This window comes from Carassius gibelio, chromosome B3 (assembly GCF_023724105.1).
Source record: "Carassius gibelio isolate Cgi1373 ecotype wild population from Czech Republic chromosome B3, carGib1.2-hapl.c, whole genome shotgun sequence".
Lineage (NCBI taxonomy): Eukaryota > Metazoa > Chordata > Actinopteri > Cypriniformes > Cyprinidae > Carassius > Carassius gibelio.
This window is the reverse complement of record NC_068398.1, coordinates 16,587,212-16,608,361: the sequence shown is the minus strand read 5'-3', so window position 1 is coordinate 16,608,361 and position 21,150 is coordinate 16,587,212. Positions and strand designations below refer to the sequence as shown.

Below are 21,150 nucleotides of genomic sequence, written 5' to 3'. Positions count from 1 at the left end.
GTCAGAGCTTGCCTGTTCTGTAGCCTGCGCCTTTTGGATACGTCTCGCATCGATGTATGAGCCCTGAATTGGTCCTGGTTTTAATGTTCTTTTCAGATCTGAGAGGCAGGGTCACACACTTATGAAGGAGTGTCGCTCTCTCTTTCAGACCTATGAGTCAGAGTGCAGCTACAGCAGCGAGGAACTGGAGGAGTTTCAGACTGAAGTCAAACAACTCCAGCTGCAAATGAAACAGCTTAGGGTCAGTACTGATTAATCACTGGATTGTGTTGCAGAGTCCACAGTGAACACTCATTAAGTTACTCTTAAACTGACCTGTAACTCAGTTAGGAAATACAACATAATACATATAGTTTTAAGTCAAATTAAAATGTTAGTCTGACTGATTCAAAGACATACAAATCATCTTAAGAAGCACAAGTTAAACTGATTATGCTTTTTTTTTCTGGAAAGTTTTTCTTTCATACCTTCATTAAGTATATATATATATATATATATATATATATATATATATATATATATATATATATATATATATATATATATATACACACACACACATATATATATATATATATATATATATATACACACATATATATATATATATATATATATATATATATATATATATATATATATATATATATATATATATATATATATATATATATATATATATATACATATATCTATATTGATGTTTAGTATGCATCACTATATCATTTTACTGGAAATTGGATATAAAAAAGAATAAATGCATGGACGAATCATTCTATGAGATTGATATCATATATTTAGAAAAGAAAAAACTGCATTGCATGGTGATTTTAGGTTTGAACCCAGCTTGACTTTTGATTACATTTTGCGAGACAGTGCTGAACATCTGTGCAGAAAGGTTTGGTGACATGAACATTTATTGCAATGCTCTCAGGTGTTACTGAAAGACACAGAAGACAGCAAGAAGACTCTGGAGGAAGAACTGCAGAAGACGGCTGAGGTAATGCCTGCAGCATCTCAAATAAACACGATTTGTGTCTTAAATGCCTCAAATTATGCCATCCACATATTATCAGGCATGTGAGCTGTCTTAATACATCAGCACTTTGTGCTGGCCATGTGACCTCACTATATTTGTGTATACCAAATATAAGCTATAAGCACATAAGCATCTGAACTTGTTCAAACATTTAAGGGCCAGATTCGCGTTAGAGCGCGGATCCATGAAAGCGCCATTGGGAAGGGAAGATTCTGTGGGTGATTTACTAATAATGCACATATTAAAGAACACAGACGCAACATCTCATTTCCATAATGACCAGCACAATCTACCAAGAGCTTCGCAAATTACATTACCTCCTGCTTTAAGACTTGATTTTTTGGGGTGTTAAATAATGCCACAAATACCAGTGAATTGACAAGCGCAAATCCACGATTTCCCACTGTGTGTTTTAGTAAATCCTGACAGTAGTTTTTAAACCCCAAATGAGGGTTTGCGCAGGCAAAGGCTGACAATAAATCTGGCCCTAAGACTTTTCTCCACTCATCAGTCTTATTTCCATGTGTATGGATGAAACAGAAGGCCACAGCCACAGTGGAGGAGAATAAGTCTCTGAAGAGCAAGCTGCAGGTGGCAGAGGCCGTTCAGAGACAGACTAACAGTGCCGAGCAAGACTATGAGGAGGTCATTCAGCTCCTGGAGGCTGAAATCAAAGATCTGAAGAACCAGCTCGCCGGAAACAAACCGAGAGGCCTGGAGGCTACCAAGGTAAATCTCTCTGTTTGATGAAAAACCATGTATATTGTTTTTAAAAAGATTTACAAGATGACTGAAGGTTACTGTTATGCAGTGTAACACAGTCCTGTTTGTGAATAACAAGTTTTAAACAGTGCTGTTTTGGTATTTGTATAGTATTATGAATTTTGAATGATTTTTCATTTATTTTAGTTTTAGTAAATTTGTCATTTTTATTAGATTTCTTTTATGTATTTAACTTTATATAACTTTAAGTTTTAGTCATTTTAGTACTTGGAGTACTAAACTAATTTATTTAATTTCAGTTATTTGCTAAAGCAACATTTCTAGTTTTTTACACTTTTTCATCAAATAGTTACATTTCAGCTTCGTTTCAGTGAATGAAAATGATTTTGAATGGTTTTAGTAAACTATAAATGGCCTGGTTTTAAAGCTCTTTTTCTTCACAGGAGGATGTGATGGAGCTGAACCGGAGGCTCAGCATCATTGACAGCCAGTTAAGAAGGTCTGAACTCACACGGAAACATCTGGAGATATCCAACAAGAAGCTCCTTGGCTTTGCACAGGTAAACACAAACACATTTTTTGACTGAACCCTTTAGTTCACCCAGAAATGCAAACTAGGTTATCATTTACTCCCTCATCTCATTCCAAACATTCTTCTGCTGAACACCAAAGAGGATTTTTTTGAAGAATTGTGTTAACCGTACAGTTACATTGACTTCCAGTGATGTCCAACATATTCCTCAAAAGATCTCCTTTTCTGTTTAGCAGAAGAAACAAATTCATTCATGATTGGAACGACGTGACAGAATTAGCATTTTTGCTAAAAGTCTAGGTATCAGTGGTGCTTTAAAATTTGCGCTGTGTTTTTACAGAATGTCCACAAAGTTCTGACTAATACCAGCTTATTTGGGATGGAAAGTGGGTAAGTTTGTCAAGACAGACACAGAGCGTTGCAGTGTGTCTCCCGTCAGAGATCACGACTTCCCTTCCTCCTCCTTCAGGTGCGCACGGGCGTCTCCGGTGACCGACAGTCCCGACACACCCTCCCCGATTCCAGACCCCGCCTGCCAGCTCGCAGCTGAGGCCAAAGTCCTCGTAGATGGTGTCTGCTCACTTTGCAGTGAGGATCACAGTGAGTGAGAATCCTCTCTCCTTTAGTCTGATTGTTTGAAGCCCCATCAGTCTGTTCCAGTGGAGTGTGACTTACATAATCTGGATAGATTGCATTAGGACAATTTCTGGACTTTTTACTGTAATGAAATCATTTGAACTTGTGTTTTCGCACCTGCGATGGCATGGTTATTCACTAAATGTCTGGTTGTTTGGCAGCATTAGTGCAGTACGTAGAGGGAGACGTTGTGAAGGCTGAAGAGGACTGTGATTCAGAGTGAGTGGCCGTTTTTGTTGTGTTATAAAGCTATCAGCATTTTTCCCTTCAGCTCCTGCTGTCAGCTGAGTTTAGCTCAGGCCAAATATTCATTTCACCGTCACAAAACCCTTGGCTATAACTGCTAGCCTTGCAAAGTCTCTCCGTTATCCAGTTTGACAAGGAGTTTTGAAAAACACCACAGCAGGGGTCACGTGGCCCAGGTTTTAGATATGCAGAGTTTTAAATCATATTAATCATGCTCTTTTTGACATGAGAATCAAGGGCAGTCTTGTTGTAGGGTCAATCCTAACAAGACTGCATTTCAGAAGATCCTTCGAAGCAAAAGTGGTTTTATTAGTTTTACTAGTCTTTAATTATCATCCTGAAATGTTAACTGTATTATTGCTAAATAATTTATTTACTGAACATGCTCTGTACATTTGTTTTCTGGTATGTATGTCTTTCTTTATGTATTATAAAAATAATAAATAATTTAATGTATGAAGCATGTTCTTTAACTGTATATTTACTGATGAAATATACACACATATATATATATATATATATATATATATATATATATATATATATATATATATATATATTTTTTTTTTTTTTTTTTTTTTTTTTTTTACATACATACATACATACATACATATGTATTTCTTTCTTTGAAAAAAAATGCACATTTATACTTATTCATATGTGTGTGTTTAAATAGTATTAAATAACTAAATATAATATAGTATTCATTAATTAAATAGTATATTTTAAAAAAAATAACATTTACATTTTTACGAGCTTATTTTTTAATGAAATTATACGTTTTATTATATTTTATTATTATTATATTAAGCTTGAATTATTTCAGTAATCATTTTTTTTTATCAGAAATTTCTTAATTTAAACTTTACCTGTTCTTAAAGTCTAACAGTTTTTGTTATTAATGAAAAAAGGTACAACAGCTGTGCATTAGTGTCAGCCATAGTGTGTTTGTAATACTGACTCTGAATGACTGTTATGTTATACCCCTTTTTAACTTCCGAAGCTCTCACTGTGGAAAGTGTGTACTCTTAGGGGAATATGGCAAATGCATATCACTTCTAAATAGAACACAATCGCAAACATGCTTATGAGAATCTTCATTACATTAGAAGATTAGAGACGTGCACAATACCTCACCTAACCTGAAATAATTCTCTTTTTTCCCCTCTAGCCTCATTCAGTGGCCACAACCTCCTGTCCTCGGGACTCTCGCAGTAGAGCGGAGAGGTCAGTAGGGCATCTGGGATGGACAGACAAACCGGGCTCATTCAGAACACCGAGGTCAAACCGCAGCCATACTGTGGAGAATAAGAGACTGTGACGACTTGCAGTGTGGTCTGTACTCTTTCAAAGCGGTTATCAGACGCCTGAGCTCTACTGATCAAACTCATACTCATTTTTGAAAGCAGTCCGTGTAGATATTTAACATGTAGCAGTACTGAGTGTCATTACATAAAGGCAGAAACCAAAAGAGGGAATTATAATCTGAATCACAGACGTCACTGTTAACAGCAGAGGCGACTTTGAGATGCTCAAATGTGATTTCAGCTGTGTCTTATAACACTTGTAGCAGATGAAGCAGTTACCACACACAGTTAAGAAGATGATCTCATTTCCCCATTTCAACGACTGTACTGAAAACACATGTGGCTGTGCAGCTGACCTCTCTATTAGAGTTAGGTGTATTATACAGTACATGTATTACATTTCACATAGGGATCTCCGGGACAGTCCCCACTCTTCATCATTTGATATGATGCTTATTTGTATCTGTTCTGAGAAGTGCTATGATGTTTTCAAGATTTTATATTTTGGGTCCAAATCTTTTATTATTCAGAGACACGTAGACACGCTCGCTTCCAAGTATGTGCGCGGTTGCCGTTATAGACCTTGTAAATCTCGCCGTCCAACCCTTCAATGTCCTCTTCATGTCTTTGCCGATCATGTCATGTCTACGCTGGGACGCATTTGCGGTGCAGGTCAGTCCAAAGTCACCCAGCATCCACTGCATTACGATCAGTTATGGTCTGTTAAGTGCTTTGGGGGGATCCTTCGTGGTTGGTTTCGTTGATGGACGTTGATTGCTCCATCTCGGCGTCTTTGGGACTATACCGGGGGTTTTTCTTGTCATGGTACTGGTGTCGAGTAATGGGAGTCATATTGCAGTGTGTCAGCTGAACAATGCTCACGGTTCGGGTTACTGTTTTCATAAGCACACTGTATTCGACTGTTTTGTCTTGCTGTATAGGATCTACAGTCACTTATATCAATGTGTAATAAGCTGGTGTCATTCATGTCCCGAGGACAGAGGTGTACGGTTATGCAGATGCTTTGTTGATATTAATAACAGCAACATGCTTTGCAAATGCTGACATGTAGTCCTGTGATTTAACTAGATTGCATCATATGTGTGGCCTAAATATCTTTCTTTTAATGTTTTTATTAAAGTCGGAACAAATCAAGTGTGGTGTGGTTTTTGTTTTCGTATTTCATGAGGTGGAATTCAGTACAACAGCGCATAGATTTAACAAATACTAGAGTATTTGTCTGTCATTTTCAGATCCACTATGGTAAACAGACAGCCGTGCTCGTGCTTGCGTGTCTGCAGGAACAGCAGTGCGTGTGTGCCATCGTTGAGCCAAAGCCGTCGCATGGTACAAGATCTGAAACATTTATTTGGGCACCAAAGGTTGCATGCTGACAGTTTTAATGCTTATGTAATCTGCAACAGCTTGCATGAATCTTTTTTTTTTTTGTTATATATGACTATGCACATCTGTACAGTTTCTATTATTATTTTTTGACCTTCCAGTTACCTTTTAATGGTAACATGCATAGCCATAGGTTCATCACTGTGTTGGTATATATGTATACACATACATACATACACATACCATTTAAAAGTTTCTAAAAAGTTATTTTTTTTAAATGTTTTTTTTTTTTTACTTCGGTCTCTAATTCTGACCGAAGCATCATTTGTTGATCAAAAATACAGAGTGATAACATTAACAGCATGAAATATCACTTATTTACTAACAAACATACAATGGAGAAAATTAAGGCGAGAAACGTTTTGTTAATCTGCAATTAAACTTGTTTTATAATAATTATAATTTAAATGTTACATTTCTGTTGGAAGAAAAGAATAAACATTTTAAGAGTAACATCTTTTATTAAGTCAACCATTAGATCATATTTTCCACATTGTAATAAAAGAGCTACACCATTTTACTACTTCATGTTAATTTCAAAAGTTGAATTCAAAACTGTAGCGCAAAAGTACAAATCACTGTGGAGGTTTGATATTTGTACAGAATAAGCCAAGGACAACAACAGTTAAAATTTCAACAAATAACACAGAAAACCATCTTTAAATGAAGGTATTCACTGCAAGTCAATTTTCTACAGAATATTTTGTGCAAACAGACACTGGCTTAGTCAGAGCTCAAACTCATAACATGGGAAGTGACACCTGAAACACACCACCAGCCAATTCTAATCATTTCAGAATAAACTGAAAAAAAACAAAATTATATATATATATAAAACAACTCCAATTTACTCTGAGAACACAGTGATAATTTCATTAAAACTTTAGTTATAAACTAATAGTTTGTCCTGAAAACAGAAAATACATCAGACTGTCCACTTGTGAAGCCACCAATGTTTCTTTCATTTTACTATTAATATAGCACAAGTGTGCAATAAACGCATATTGGTATTTTATGATGCAGTCTTAAAGTGAAGTAGAGGGTTCAGCAAACCTACTGCCAAACACGGGGTCAGTAATGCTGGCGTGTGAAGGGCTCCAGTCAGAGCACAAGCAGTCCTTGAGCGCCCCCTCCTGATGTGATCTGTGACCAGCTGAGTGCTACAGCAGTGGATCAGAAAGGCCGCTGCAGGAAGGAGAACGGAGGCGAGCCAACGCTCCGCGGACTGTGAAGATGAGAGTCATAAGAGCCCGGAGTCATGCCCACTACCAAATCACCCTGAGGAGTTTCTCCATGCAGAAAGTCATCTTCCTCCTCCATAGACCCCTGTGAGAAAAGATCACAGTGTTATAGGATATTCTCTGAAGAGGCTAAACTACTGACATTAGCCAAAAAGAGTCAGTTTTCTTATGATGGTTAAAAAAAAGTGTGCATGAATTTGCAAACAAAATGAAACTCAAAAAGACAAAATATTTGAAATATTGAAATGGTCTTTGTAGCCACTGTGAATGTGTATCACCGTTATCACTTGCTTCTTGGGCACATCTATCATACAATCAGACGGCTCCTCCCACACCTGATAGATTGGCTCAATGAGTTTTCCAGAGCTGTTGTGCAAAATAAATAAGAAATGATTTTTAGTGAACTGGCGTTCCACGGCTGAGTTTGACAGGAATTTGTTACCTTTTCAGGAGATACGGATCAAAAGGGAAGAAGGTATCCAGAGGGTTTGTGTTAGTGGACACAGAGTTTCCGCCCGTTGAACAGCTCACCACTGGCAACAGGTTCCGGTTGTTTCGCTCAATGATGGTGTAACAGAAGACGAGCTGGTACTTCCTGCCAACAGATGGGTGGGATTTCCCTCATTTGTCATGCTTTTATTTCGTGCAGTTTTGTAAGCCGATGATCGATGTGTTGTGCTGTACCTGGTGATGGCTGCAAACATGTTGGTGACAGCAGGTAGACAGACTCTCAGCGGGTTGAGCTGGCACATCACTATACGCTCCAGATTCAAGCCCTGGAGATACGCCAACCCTGCAGAAGGGTCGAGGACAAATGACACAGAAAATGAGAAGTCTGGTCAAATGCTTTTGTATTCATGTTAGTTTTCATTTCATTAAAAGGTTTTTGTAAAAAAAATATAATAATTATTTTATGACTAAAAATTATTTGTATTAAATATTATGAAATATTAATTTAAGGCATATTTGTTAAGAGTTTAATTGTACATGTAAATACTGAGTAATATTAGTAATATGTACTACTGCAGTGTTAAGTTTATGATTGGAGGTTTCGTTTAGGGTTAGTTTCACGTAATTACGCATAATTTACTGTAATTACTATAGTAAGTACATGTAACGTGTAACAAGGACACTAAAATAAAGAGTTAATATTAGTGCTGTCAAACCATGAATCGCATCCAAAATAAAAGTTCTTATTTACATAATATATGCGTGTGTACTGTGTATATTTATTATGTACTGTATATATATATATATATATATAAAAACACACAAGCATGTATAAATTTAAGAAAATGTGTTTGTATTTGTTAATATATTAAACATACTGGTAAAAAAAAATAGCCTGTATATCCTGAATGCACAATAACTTGCTTTAGATAAAAGTGTCTGTTATATGCATAAATGTAAATATATTTATACATGATCTAATTTATATGAATATAAATATACACACATAAATGCATGTAAATATTTTCTAAATATATGCTGTATGTGTGTGTCTTTATATAAATATAATAAATATACACAGTACACACACATATATAAACAAAAACTTTTATTTTGGATGCGATTAATTGTTTGAAAGCAGTATTTAATATTAATTTTAATTTGAAATTATAAATTAAAATGTTGTTGTGGCATCACACAACATTTTACACCCTGAACTGACCTTTTCTTGCTGTAAAAAGTATGAAAGTTTTTTTCTTTTGTGCATGCTGGTTGGAGTCAGACCACCAACTTTCTTAAATATATATATATATTAAGCAGTGAAACATTTTTGTTAAAATACTTTTTATAAGAAATATTTATAAAACTGCCAAACTAAAGTTTATTATTATTATTATTTATGACCCCCCCAAATACTTGAATGAAATGGAAATTCAGTAATAAAATACAAATTCATAAGTGGTCACTGTTTGCACGATTACTTTAATAAATTAGAAGATCAGGGCAAAACAATTGTGTAACTGACCCAGACTTGAAACAAACCAAAAAAGGTTTCAGCATCTCAAATGATTTTGACACCTGTGCTTCACGTATAAACAGGTCAATTCCACATGTACTGACCTTTCTTCATATTGCCCTCCAGAATGGCATTGTGTCTGAAGATGAGTGTGTAAAACACAGCCTGGCAAGCTGTATAAAAAGGGCCGTGCAGATTGACGTCACAGAATGCTTTGGATCCAGCGTCCTGACTGTCAATGTAAAGGTGCAACCAGGGAACCAACAGGTCCAGACAGGCCTTGACTGTCCTGTGGAAGAGAGGAAACTCTACAGCTCCAGTTTTGACATCTAGGTTTCAAACCATGTGTGACAAACAGAGGTATCTGCGTCCAGTCAACCCTTTTTCTTTTCCAGATAACAACAAAGAGACATTAATGTTTAATTACTTAATCGTGGTCACAAACCACTGCCAGGAAAGATGATTAAATATTGAACTCTGTTGCATTAGATAGAATAAAACTGCATGATAAAGGTCACATACGATACTGGCAAAAACTTGGCTCTTGCCAAGAAGCTGCCCATGTATCCAGCAGCGGCTTGTCTCAGGATGGAGGGCTGGTTGGGGGCTTGTAACATCTTCCATAAGTGATCCAAAAAAGCTTCAGCCAACCCCTAAACAAAGAGATTAGAGTTAAGCTTCAGTTTATGTTTGTTTCTTTGAGAATGAGTGAGAGTTGGGAACCCACCAGGCGGAAGCTGCACAGGTAGAACATGTAGTACTGCACGTGACAGGAGGCGTGAGTGGGGAGCACCACCTTATCAAACACCCACATCAGGTCTCTGTATACAGCTTTGGTTTTCTCAAGATCTAATGAGCCTAATGAGATTGAAACAATGATTAAAAAAAGATTATATATTTAAAAAAATTAAGATAAAAAGTTCAGTTAAAAATGCACATGCCATTTATGAAATATGTTTGATGCCTGTGCATTTTAATGCACTTCTTTACATGCAAGTATAAACAAACTGACTAACACAACAATTACACACAGACTACCGTTCAAAATATCTCTGGACATTCTTGAAAGTCTTGTATGCTCATTATTGATGCATTTATTTTCTGAAATATACAGTAAAAATTGTAATATTGTGAAATATTATTTCTTTTTAAAATTACTGCTTTCTACTTGAATATATTTTAAATGCAATTTATTCCTGTGATGCAAAGCTTTTCAGAATCATTACTCCAGACTTCAATGTCACATGATCCTTCAGAAATCATTCACAGATAAACTGATTTGGTGATTCTTATTCCTTTCTATGTTAAAAACATCTGCTGTGCTGCTTAATATGTTTATGCAAACCGTTATGCATTGTCTCAGTATTCTTTCAGGAGTAGACAATTTCAAAAAGAACAGCATTCATTTGAGACAGGTGTTAGATGCATCCATGCTAAAATAAAAGCATTCATTCTTTCAAAAAAATCTTACTGAGGCCAAACTTAAGAATGGCAGTGCATTTTTCGTTCCTAAAAAATGACTCAATGTCCTAACTGAATTTTGATTAAACATTTTAATTAACCAACAGCCCTAAAAACAACTTCTATGGTTCATAAAACGGTAATATCCTGACCATTGACATGGCAAATGTCCTTAATATAAGCCAGCAGGACAGACATCATTGTGTCCAGTCTCTCTGCGACAGGATGAACCATCACAGCTCCATCAGGTCTCGATGAATCCTCCTCTTCCTCTTCCTTATCCTCTTCCTGAATAGACCACACAAAACATTACATTAAAACGACTAGGATATAAATAAGTTACTCCTAAATTAGGGCTTAATTTGGTTCCTCATACAAACCGGTTATGTTGCTTTCAAATTTAGTTTTTTGATACTTTTGCATCTTTTCTGAAGCTTGAAATTTCATTGCATGCAAAAGAGTGATTACAGTGCATTCTTCAAGATTTCACGATAGAAGGCAAGTTGTTTGGAGTGACATGAGGCTGAATATATGATGATGACTGAACTATCCGTTTAAATAGGTTTTGCATTCACACGTTTGGTTTTCTGAAGTGTTTTGGACTCACCATGTCAAAGAGGCATTCATCCTGTGCTGCTCCATTAGCATCTTGCTGAGCTCCGCTTTCCACTTCTTCAATCTCACTCCGTGGTGCACTAACCTAAATATCAAAAACAGCCGTCAAACCGCCGCACAGCTGCAAAGCTTTCAGTACAGTGACTGAACACGAGTCCCTCACATCTAGCGTCAGCATCTTGCTGATGATGAGCTCTAAGATGTCTCTCCTCAGGTCAGGGATGTAGACCGAAACTCTCAACAGGTTGTGCACGTAACACTCCTGTGTGGACACACAACACGGCCTCAGAACAATCACTTCACGCATGCATTGATATCCATTTAATCTAGTACTGCTTTTAAATGCTTTCTCCAGAACTCACAAGTGTTCTGGAGGATTTCTGCACAAAAGGGAACTTGTCGGAAAGGATCGGCATCAGGAATCGACTGGTTCTGAAGGAACAAATAAAGGGTTTATTAGTCACTGCTTCACTCTGCTACGCTTTGGGAGGCTTTAGAAGACACTTACGATGGAACATATCTTGCAATAAGCTGTAAGGCTTGATGACAATGATCAAATGTCCTCGGCAGATCTGTGTGGATTAAAAACGAAACAAACAATGAATCATGGTGCAAAGTAGAAGGTATATTAATAGCACAGAGACAATTTCACTGATTGACAGGAATGGATAATGACTGCAAAATGAATGCTTGCATTCAGAAGTTTGGAAGAAAATTTTATGCTGCTCACCAAATCCACATTTATTTAATCAAAACCGTAAAATCTAAACATTGTGAAATATTATCATAATTTTATACTATGAAACATTTATTCCTGTGGTGGCAAGGCTGCCATTACTCCAGTTTTCAGTGTCACATGATCCATCAGAAATCATTTTAATATTCAGATATGATGCTCAGGAAACACGTTTAAAACATCTGTTGTGCTGTGGATCATAAATCCCAGTATACAACTACAAAACAAATACAATAATCCAAATTCAATCACAAAACAAGCAGGGGATATAAAAAAAGTGCACCAACTTTCATCTTCATCATCAGAATCTGAAAATGCCACATTTCCTTCTTGGACTCGTATTCTCTCTGAAAGAAGAAGAAAAAGCGTTATTTCAAGTCATCTGAGAAATATGAACGGCGTGCAGCATTATCATAATAAATCTTACTTGGTGCAAAATTAGTGACGACCATTCTGAGACAGGCTCTGAGATAAACGGTCTGGGCCGACACCAGGTTACTCAGAAAAGCCAGATATTCTTCCACCACAGCCTGACTGCGACCGAGCCATGGCAGCTTCTGTACAGGGAAACACCTCTTGCATTAACACACAGTCAAAATCACCAGACTGCGCTGTTCATCATTTAACACAATAGTGTTTCCCTCACCAAAACAACATGTATCAATTGCTCATGATCTTTGCCAAGTTGAGTAACACAGCTCCTGAACTCCTGCAGCCAGTTGATAATCTGAGCGTCCTACAACGAGACACAACACACGTGAGAAAGAAGAACATTTCTGTTTAACGCACAAACGTCAGGATTCTAATGAATCATTTAGACTGATTCGTGAGTCGATTCGACCGATTCAATGAAAAGTGACTCAGCCCATGAAAGACTTTAAAGCACATAATACAGATTTATTCCCCGTTCATAGCATCTAAGGATTTTTAGGTTCAGTGATTTTTACACATGTCTTGACAACACAATCTTAAGCGTGGAAACGTTGAAATTGCGAACAACACTTGCCTTAATATCAGGATCTGAGAGTTGATGTTTTATCAGTTCATAATCACTCGTGTCGCCCTGCAGATGGCACATTAGACATGTCAGGGCATGTTTTACAGACAGTGACATCTCATTAGCTTTATACTACAGCGTTATTTACAATCTCACCTTTTGTAGCTTCGCTAATGTATTGGCAACTGTGCCTCCAAAACGCACAGTTTTCTTCGGAGGAGTGTTGAGAAAATCTCGGCCCTCAATTTCCATTATTTATCACTAATAATTTTACTCTGCGAACACAAATCAAAACGACGTTAAACTCAACTAACGTCGACTAAATCCGCTGCACCTTTCATCGTGTAACCTAAACGACGCACACTCGAGAAAAGACACAATTAAACCATAGAGACTGTGTGGAGATAAAATAACAGACACTTATAGACTGCACGGAGTTATTAAACGGACTACACCGCGAGAGTTAATAGATCACAACTCACCAAATAATGTTTATCTAGAAAAAGTCTATAATTAAATCCGGCATTATACGTGAGTATTATGTGAATAGTCACATGCGTAACCATGCCGAGCTCTGCGCGACCGGAAGTGCTGTTTTGTTGTCACGGATTCGGAAGTAGCGTGTTCAGTTCAGTTGTGCTCTAGAAATGAAAGCTCTGCCACCTAGTGGTTTGAAGTGTGATGACTTGATGAACGCTTGTTTTGCATGCAATATTGACGTTTATCAGGCCAAGGGCCCCTTGATGAAAGAGAGATGAAACAGGTAGCACGTGTTATATTGTAAATGCAGTATGTACTCTTAACATTACTCTTTTTATAAAATGCATTCACGTGGGATGTGAAATAGTTAACTGAGCTTTCATTAAACCTGAATGAAAATAGTTTAAAAACACTATCTTCTTTCATGCTCCACAGAAACAAGTCCCACAGGTTTGAAATGGCATGAAGGCGAGAAAATGATGAAAGAATTTTAATTTTGGGGTGAACTATTTTATGTTTAACATTTTATGTTTTATGTTTAACATTTTATGTTTAAACATTTTATGTTTAATAGGCTGCAATATTTTTAAATAAATAAAATTAAAAATAAATGTATGCATTTAGCAGACACTTTTATCCAAAGCGACTTACAGTGCATTCAGGCTAAAATTGAGCCCCAGGAACACTTTTTTATACATTTGTGAGATATCAAACAATAATTGGTGGACTCCTTATTGAAGACCACTGGCACATATATAGGATTTGAGAATTTTCTTATGGTTTTGTAATGAGAAGGATGTCACAGAAGAAATGTTCTCTCATCATAAGATTTGCTCTGTTGGACAGGACTACAGATCTTTTCCAGATTATTTGGTTAGATTAATTGTCCAAAAGTTTTAAACAGGCAGTTTTTAGTGTTGATGCATGAATGCATCTGGAATCACATAAAAGGCATTTGAGAAATAAAGCTGTACATCCACCTGAAAGCTGCATATAAATATCTGGAAAACTGATCTGAATAGAAATAACAATGTTGTTGAGTTAACCATCACACTGTCTGCCACCCATCTGGTTCATTTACACCTGCTGCTTCTAAACTGGTATGAGCAAACAAAGATAAGAGGAAGCAGACCTAATAACACTTCTCAATGTCCAAAGGTTGTTCACTATATGTACAAGATTCAATAAAAGCAGGACACTAGAACATGTCTGGGTTACAGTCGCGCTGTTTGAATCTCAGATATAAGACAGACAATTAAATGTAAGAAAATACATAATTGTTTTTTATTTTGTCATATAGCCATTCTTGTTAGTGCATAATCTCAAAATAGTGTATAGTACAAAGCACAAAACACAAGATCAATCAAATCAACAACATGTACAAAATCTAATTAAATTGTAAACATTTTCAAAAAAAAAAAAAAAAATTCCAACAGTAGAGAAAAACAAAAGTAAGTTGAGGCAATGCCATATTGTCGAATATCCTCTTCTGTGACCTGTTAAAACAAAAAAGAAAATGTGTAAACATTTTTATTGTCATTTAAAAGGTAGTCCATTTCTCTCTCTAGAGTCTAATTGTTTTATATATATATATATATATATATATATATATATATATATATATATATATATATATATATATATATATATATATATATTCATAAATTATGAGTTAGGCTTGTATATCAGGTGGTAAACAAACATCATATACATAAGCAGGCTACATCTTCTTACATATGAAGGTATATCCATTATACTTTACACTGTAAGTCTCCATTGTTTATAAAGCTATTGTAAGTTTCATGGTTGGTGTTAAACAGTGATCTGCTCTTACTTACGATACAAATACTTCCTCAAAGTCATTTGAATGGCAACTTTAATATTAAGACAATTATTGAATCAAGAATAAATAGAGACAGTCATCATCTTCTTTTCTTTTTTACTTGTTTGTAACTTTTCATAAAACATTATTTACTAAACTGGTGAAGCTGCATTGTTATGATCTTAGTCAGTGATGTAATAAAGACAATTAGACGTAACTAAATGCTATCAACCTGTAAGTGATGATTCAAATGGCCTGTGTTTCTGCTCTGAGGGTGTCTCCTCCGCTCACTGTCGCAGACACAGTGTTCACTTTATCCTGAGAGCCCATCACAAAAGCCGCTGGTGCTTGACTGCCATGTCTCCAAACTCGGGGCCCCCCACTTCTCCTGAGAGAGTTTCTGATTCCGCTCGAGAGGCGGCTGGAGAACCTCCTCACGACCCCGGCCAAACCTCTGCCCTTCTTCAGCAAACCCACATCGTCCTCTAGCTCCTCGGGGGGCACCTTGATATTACCCGTGTACCAGAAGACCCACCAAATCAGACTCAGAAAAATGATGATGGCTCCCGCATATATCAAGAAATCGTAGAAAAATAAGTCCCCGAACACGCCGAGCAATAATATGATGAGCCCGAGCGCGTCGAAAGCCACCGCGAGCCAGAACGCGCAAGAACAGCGCCCGAGACCGCCCGGCGCTGCCTCCATCTTCACGCGCCTAGCCTCGGTCGCTCGGGACAGGTTAACTGCTTTTCTGAAAAACCAGCCGCCTAAAGGAAGAGTGTGGAAGGATTTGAAAGTGTTTTCGTTTGTTTCATAGGTAAGCGGCGCTCCGTTAACAGTTCACCTGGAAGGGAGGGCGTGGCTAGAGCGGTGGGTGCGTCTTAACTACACAGACTCACCTGGATACTGTACACCTGAGCCGTGCTGAACACTAGCACTTCAGCTGTGCTCAAAATAAACCCTTACAGCCTAACTTCAACTGTCTAGACGTACAAAAGGTTTCTGAAATGTTAGATATTAAATTTTTATTAAATATTCGTTAATTTGCATACATTTCTAGTTCAAAAATCTACACTGTTTCAGAATTATTGTTGAATTATTATTATTTTTATTTTTTTGGAGGTATTAGTCATGTTTTAGAAGGACTTTGGAGTAGGCCTATTTCATTTTTATCACTCCATAATTCAGAAAATAGACAGAAAACAATATATTTCACATTTGTTTAGGGGAGTAAAATGTTGTATGGCCTATAATCGAGTAAATTGTAGGCTCTATGAACAAATCCCTCTGTAAAAACCTTCAGGATATAGACAGAAATAACATTTTTTTAAGTTGGGCGTGTGTAAGGGCTACTGAAGTGAGGATCTATGGCTCAGAGTAAACCTCCGCCCCCCCCCCCCCCCCCCCAAAAAAAAAAAAACTAATTTTGAGTAAGCAACCTTTAAAGTATTGTAATTGAAATCTATTGAAAAAAAACAGATAAAGTGCTATAAAAGAAACACCTTACAGTGTCTTTTGGATGTTTTCTATACACTCATCTGAAAAACAAAAAGCATAAAATCACCCTTAATACATGTAGAAAAAATTAAGCAAAAAAAATATTTGTACAATTCAAATTTAGAACATAAACACATTTGAGTGGTTCTTAACCTTTTTGATTCTAAGACCTTGTGTTATCCGAAACAATATTTGACAGTCCAGTCCCTGTATGTAGATTTCTGGTATTTCTAGTGAAATAAGTTCTCAATTTTTAAACTTCTTAATGTTCAGAATCCAAGAGTGTCAATATATTAAATAATAAAAAAAAAATTGAAATTGTGTTAATATATTTATGTGACTTTTCACTTTGTAATTAATTGGATAAGGTTTTAAAAATAATTTTTTACTCTATAACAATTTCTTAGTTCCAACTCAATAAAATATTCTAGAGCTTGACGTAAGTGTATATATATATATGTGTGTGTGTGTGTGTGTGTGTGTGTGTGTTAATAAAATTTCCTTGACCTTTTTAAGATTTTATTATTTTCCATAATTTTTCAGTTCTACAATTCACAAAATTAAATTAATATTTATTTTGTATACTCAGCTTTCTTAAATAAAATGAGTTTTTGAGGGAACAAATAAAAAAATAAAAATAAATGTTGGTTTGTCAATCTCGAGGCCTCCTTGGATTTTTCCTGAGAGCACCTTGGGGGCCACTTGAGAAATGAAATAGAAAAATGAAAATCTGAAAAATGAAATCTGAAATCCTTGAATTCAAGTTTTTTTTTTCTTTTTTGAAAATATATTAAAATAAATGCAGTGACCTTCAAAGTTCTGAGTGTTTTAAATGACCCATACATTAAATAAAAATAACTTGCGTGTAAGAAATGGCAAATATTTGATCTATGGCAACTTTGAATGAAGTTTATTCTCATCATTCTTTTTGTCTAAAAATAACATACATTTAAAAACCAAGATAAAAAGGCATTTTTCACACTATTATGCTAAAGTATTATGCATTAATGTACACAATACCTAAGAGAGTTTTTTTCTGTCCTGCCATCAGAGGTCATTGCATGCAGTGAGTGCACACCAGACATTTTTGCCCTTCTAAGATTAGCAAGTGTGTGATCCTGCCTAATCCAACCCAGACAATCAGTACCAGAAAAGCTGTTTATCTGTTACCCAGCATCACCCTCAATATCTCACAAAATCTACAGTAAGCCTTTGCGTTTCACAATTCTTCATGGTTAAACGCCTCACCTCTTACATACACTTTCATAAAAACAGCGCCAGAAGAAACTGTACAACTCACCTACGAACAAAGTGAACACTACTTAGTCTAAAATAGTGTCTAATCTGCAATATTCAATCACAACAAATACATAGTTCTATTACAAGTTTAATAAGATACAAATCTTTTTAAAACTGCATCCCTTACAAATACATGTGTATGTTATGTGAGTGAATGCATCTTTATTTATCTTTAGAAAGACAGTAACATTTGGATAAAACACTGCACAGTATGACCATTTTTAAATATTTCAATAAATTAATAAGGTATTTGGGTTGAATGGCAACCTAACCTGGGGCACAAATGTCACAAGGCCCCTCCAACCCACCCAGTGAAAATCATAAATACACAATGCATGTCCCTTCAGTAATAAATAAATACACTGAATCACATAAAACTATATAAAGTAAAATGGGCTTGTTCAACATAAATATAAAGTACACAAATATGTTAATTTAATATCACTCTTAATAAGATTATAAGCGACAAGATTTATAAACACAACACAGCGTCAATGCTTCTGGGACTCAACTGTCCATCTACAAAAACACAATGTTGTTAATGTGCGCCATTGTGTCTCTATTTCCCCTCGTCTGTACTGCGAGCTAGAAGCTGTTTTTTGGGGGCCATGATCCAAGCTAAGGCCATTGCTGCCGTGCCGTCCCCACTCTGTCGTGAGAAACATAAGAACGTGGCCCACAGGAACGCTGAACAGCCCATAAACGCTGTCCTCAGGTACAGAGGCATCAGAACAAAATTCAGAAACTGAAAGGAAATACAGGTAAATCAACATAAATAGTGATTAAATGGGAAAAATGCAATTCAGTTTAAGAACATTGACAAAGCAGAGGATGAAGACGTGCTTATGGCACGTTTATCTGTGTTTATACCATGTGGTGACAGAATGTGGTTCTTACCTGCATGAATGGCCAGTACATCAGTCCAGTCTGAAATGTAAAAACATATTTAAACTGTCAGCCATAAAAGATAGATGTTCTCAAAATCATTTGTAATAAATGTATTTCTTCAAAGCGGAAGTAAGCCCATGCATGGGCGAGAAGAACGAGAAGAATAACAACATGCAGCAAACGGTAAATCTGTTTGCACTACAAACCAGTGTGTTCACAATTAAGATAATACATAACAATAATATGGTAAGACACACCAGTTTGTTGAGAATTTACAAATGGCAACGGTCATTTTAACAGAAAGAAAAAGGTGAATAACATTTATAAACATAACCCTTCTGAACACAAACCTAATAAATGACAAATTAAAATGACATTTTATCTGTGGATTTTGTACATCATCTTTGGTCTCTTAAGTTGACACCTCCAGGTTGAGAGATTTTATATAGCATGCATGTAGGTTTTTTTTATTTATCATCTTGACATCAGAAGAAAATCTTGCCTCTATAGGACACAAATGGTTCAGAAAGACTAGAAAGGTCTATGAGGGATTTTTCAACTTCTGTGCATATTTGATTTAGACTTCAGCAAACGAGTCTTTGTAAAGAAGTCTGTCCTTGGGCTATAACCGGTACAAGATGACTTCTTTTTAGTGGTTCATGAAGGGCCTACCTTATATGTATTAAAAAACTTTTCTCGCCAGTCTGCAAATATGTCCTCCTTGCCCTCCAAGAAACTCACACCTGTGAAGACAATGGATTCAGTGATTAAACCAACAAGTGTGTTATATGAGACTGTAATGGACATTAGTCTGCATCACCTGTGTAGAAGACACTGGTCGCCAAAGGTGAAGCAAAAGTTTGGTCCAAAAGCAGTTTGCGGAAAATCATCCCGGCCGATCTTCCCGGGAAACGATGTTCTAAAGCTCTCAGCCAGAAGTAATTGAAGTTCCCCTGGAAGCTCAGCGCCACGATCGCCACGTTCCTCGTGTGCCTCCAGTCCATCTGATCTCTCTGCGCGATCACGCACTGATGCACGAAATCCCCGCCGGCGAACAAGCATCCGTACAGAGTCACATTACTTATCCAAGGCAATACCTTTGCTCGTTTGAAAAAAGATTTTCTCATGTTTAACAACACAGAAACTGCTGTAGGCCTACTTCGTAACCTTTGCAAATAATGTCGATGGACAGGAAACAAACCTGCAGTGACCTGACATTGACAGACGGCCGTAGCTATATAAGCTCATAAAATATGACCTTTTGCTCTTCAAGTTAAATTGTTCAGTTAAACTCTATTATTTCTAGTCAGTCTGGCTCGCTATTTTTTAAAGGCACAATACATTACAGATCATTAGTTTGACAGCTCATTTGGACTCTTGGTGAACATCCTTCAGTTTCTAAACATTAGAAGATCATTACAAAGCACTGCCAAATAAAACAGAGATCAGTCGAGTACTTGAGTTCAGACCATCATCTCTGACTTTAAAAGAGACAGCAAGGCAAAAATAAGAATTACGCTTCATTAATCCATTAGCAATTAAATTGAAAGGTTCCAGCGCGCGTTCTTCCAGTGATCAGCAGTTTCCCGTAACTTGGTCAGGTGCTCAAATCCCACATTAATCTGGCCGCGCGCTCCTGCGCCTTCGTGGGTGGCGCGCTTAAATCTGATCTGTATGTAATAAAGATCGACCACATACTCTGCAAGACCAGGCACTAGCTTTTATGTTCATGTCATCAACATTTTACTTAGACTTTTAATGCATGCACAATTTTAACATATTTCATCTTTGCTCTGTAAGGCTAATTTTATGTAGACTATGTGACGTTTGTTTGGCAATGGGATGAGCTCATTATAACTTCACCGAAAAATGCATAAATTTAATAGCCTATGCGTAAACGTCCCACAATATTGTTTTATTTGCCCTAGAAATCTGGTTCTAATATTCCTGGCTTTTAGCAATGTGAAATAATCATTCATTTTAATCATAGATAAATTTAAATGTTAAACGCTTGGATATGTTGGACATTACTCAAATAAATATTAATATATATAGGCCTATACATGTTGATACATTACTTGCTTTTTACTTTTAGAGATTAAAAAGTCTGTTCAAGCAAACTGGTTGGTAAGAAAGGGGGCATTTTAATAGAAAAGTAAATGATGAGATATTTGAATAACAGCAATTCTACAAATAAAAATTATTAAAATATGTTTACGGCTTTTTGTGTGTATGATAGTTTCATCCGCACACGAATCTGA

General features: G+C 36.3%; 4 protein-coding genes across 6 annotated transcripts in view; 1 reads left to right on the top strand and 3 right to left on the bottom strand.

Moving 5' to 3' along the window:
- si:dkeyp-72e1.9 (syntaxin-binding protein 4) overlaps nucleotides 1-5,638 on the top strand; it is a 40,869-nt gene extending 35,231 nt beyond the window's left edge. For all 3 annotated transcript variants that reach the window (XM_052552998.1, XM_052553000.1, XM_052552999.1), the window contains exons 15-22: nucleotides 149-241; nucleotides 935-1,000; nucleotides 1,580-1,768; nucleotides 2,206-2,322; nucleotides 2,635-2,684; nucleotides 2,764-2,894; nucleotides 3,092-3,149; nucleotides 4,348-5,638. In XM_052552998.1, coding sequence (XP_052408958.1) covers nucleotides 149-241; nucleotides 935-1,000; nucleotides 1,580-1,768; nucleotides 2,206-2,322; nucleotides 2,635-2,684; nucleotides 2,764-2,894; nucleotides 3,092-3,149; nucleotides 4,348-4,411 — 768 coding nt within the window. In that variant the 3' untranslated portion in view covers nucleotides 4,412-5,638. The remainder of the gene's footprint in view (nucleotides 1-148; nucleotides 242-934; nucleotides 1,001-1,579; nucleotides 1,769-2,205; nucleotides 2,323-2,634; nucleotides 2,685-2,763; nucleotides 2,895-3,091; nucleotides 3,150-4,347) is intronic.
- A 690-nt stretch (nucleotides 5,639-6,328) lies between these two features.
- On the bottom strand, nucleotides 6,329-13,543 carry rrn3 (RRN3 homolog, RNA polymerase I transcription factor). The gene is made up of 18 exons (XM_052553001.1): nucleotides 13,386-13,543; nucleotides 13,060-13,178; nucleotides 12,913-12,969; nucleotides 12,553-12,642; nucleotides 12,334-12,463; nucleotides 12,194-12,253; nucleotides 11,679-11,742; nucleotides 11,533-11,602; nucleotides 11,334-11,432; nucleotides 11,163-11,255; nucleotides 10,708-10,843; nucleotides 9,822-9,952; nucleotides 9,617-9,747; nucleotides 9,199-9,383; nucleotides 7,813-7,921; nucleotides 7,571-7,723; nucleotides 7,407-7,494; nucleotides 6,329-7,213 (listed from the first exon to the last, which is right to left on the bottom strand). The coding sequence occupies exons 2-18, from the start codon at nucleotides 13,153-13,155 to the stop codon at nucleotides 7,061-7,063; spliced, it is 1,845 nt and encodes a 614-aa protein (XP_052408961.1). The 5' UTR covers nucleotides 13,156-13,178; nucleotides 13,386-13,543; the 3' UTR covers nucleotides 6,329-7,060.
- A 1,111-nt stretch (nucleotides 13,544-14,654) lies between these two features.
- On the bottom strand, nucleotides 14,655-16,075 carry LOC127953727 (transmembrane protein 238-like). Its single transcript, XM_052553008.1, has 2 exons — nucleotides 15,438-16,075; nucleotides 14,655-14,879 (listed from the first exon to the last, which is right to left on the bottom strand). Exon 1 carries the CDS (start codon nucleotides 15,908-15,910, stop codon nucleotides 15,452-15,454), a length of 459 nt encoding a protein of 152 aa, XP_052408968.1. The 5' UTR covers nucleotides 15,911-16,075; the 3' UTR covers nucleotides 14,655-14,879; nucleotides 15,438-15,451.
- Nucleotides 16,076-18,076: 2,001 nt separating this feature from the next.
- mpv17l (MPV17 mitochondrial membrane protein like) lies at nucleotides 18,077-20,516 on the bottom strand. The gene is made up of 4 exons (XM_052553007.1): nucleotides 19,710-20,516; nucleotides 19,562-19,632; nucleotides 18,899-18,928; nucleotides 18,077-18,746 (listed from the first exon to the last, which is right to left on the bottom strand). Exons 1-4 carry the CDS (start codon nucleotides 20,014-20,016, stop codon nucleotides 18,561-18,563), a joined length of 594 nt encoding a protein of 197 aa, XP_052408967.1. The 5' UTR covers nucleotides 20,017-20,516; the 3' UTR covers nucleotides 18,077-18,560.
- Between the last annotated feature and the right edge of the window lie 634 nt (nucleotides 20,517-21,150).

Excerpts from the sequence above, each read along its gene's own strand:
- rrn3 (XM_052553001.1), bottom strand. The coding sequence starts at position 13,155 with ATGGAAATTGAGGGCCGAGATTTTCTCAACACTCCTCCGAAGAAAACT. Across the intron at positions 12,643-12,912 it reads TCTCAGATCCTGATATTAAG|GACGCTCAGATTATCAACTG; the intron begins GCAAGTGTTGTT and ends GTCTCGTTGTAG. Across the intron at positions 10,844-11,162 it reads ATGAATGCCTCTTTGACATG|GAAGAGGATAAGGAAGAGGA; the intron begins GTGAGTCCAAAA and ends TGGTCTATTCAG.
- LOC127953727 (XM_052553008.1), bottom strand. The coding sequence starts at position 15,910 with ATGGAGGCAGCGCCGGGCGGTCTCGGGCGCTGTTCTTGCGCGTTCTGG.
- mpv17l (XM_052553007.1), bottom strand. The coding sequence starts at position 20,016 with ATGAGAAAATCTTTTTTCAAACGAGCAAAGGTATTGCCTTGGATAAGT. Across the intron at positions 18,929-19,561 it reads AGTTTTTTAATACATATAAG|ACTGGACTGATGTACTGGCC; the intron begins GTAGGCCCTTCA and ends TTTACATTTCAG. Across the intron at positions 18,747-18,898 it reads TGTACTGGCCATTCATGCAG|TTTCTGAATTTTGTTCTGAT; the intron begins GTAAGAACCACA and ends ATTTCCTTTCAG.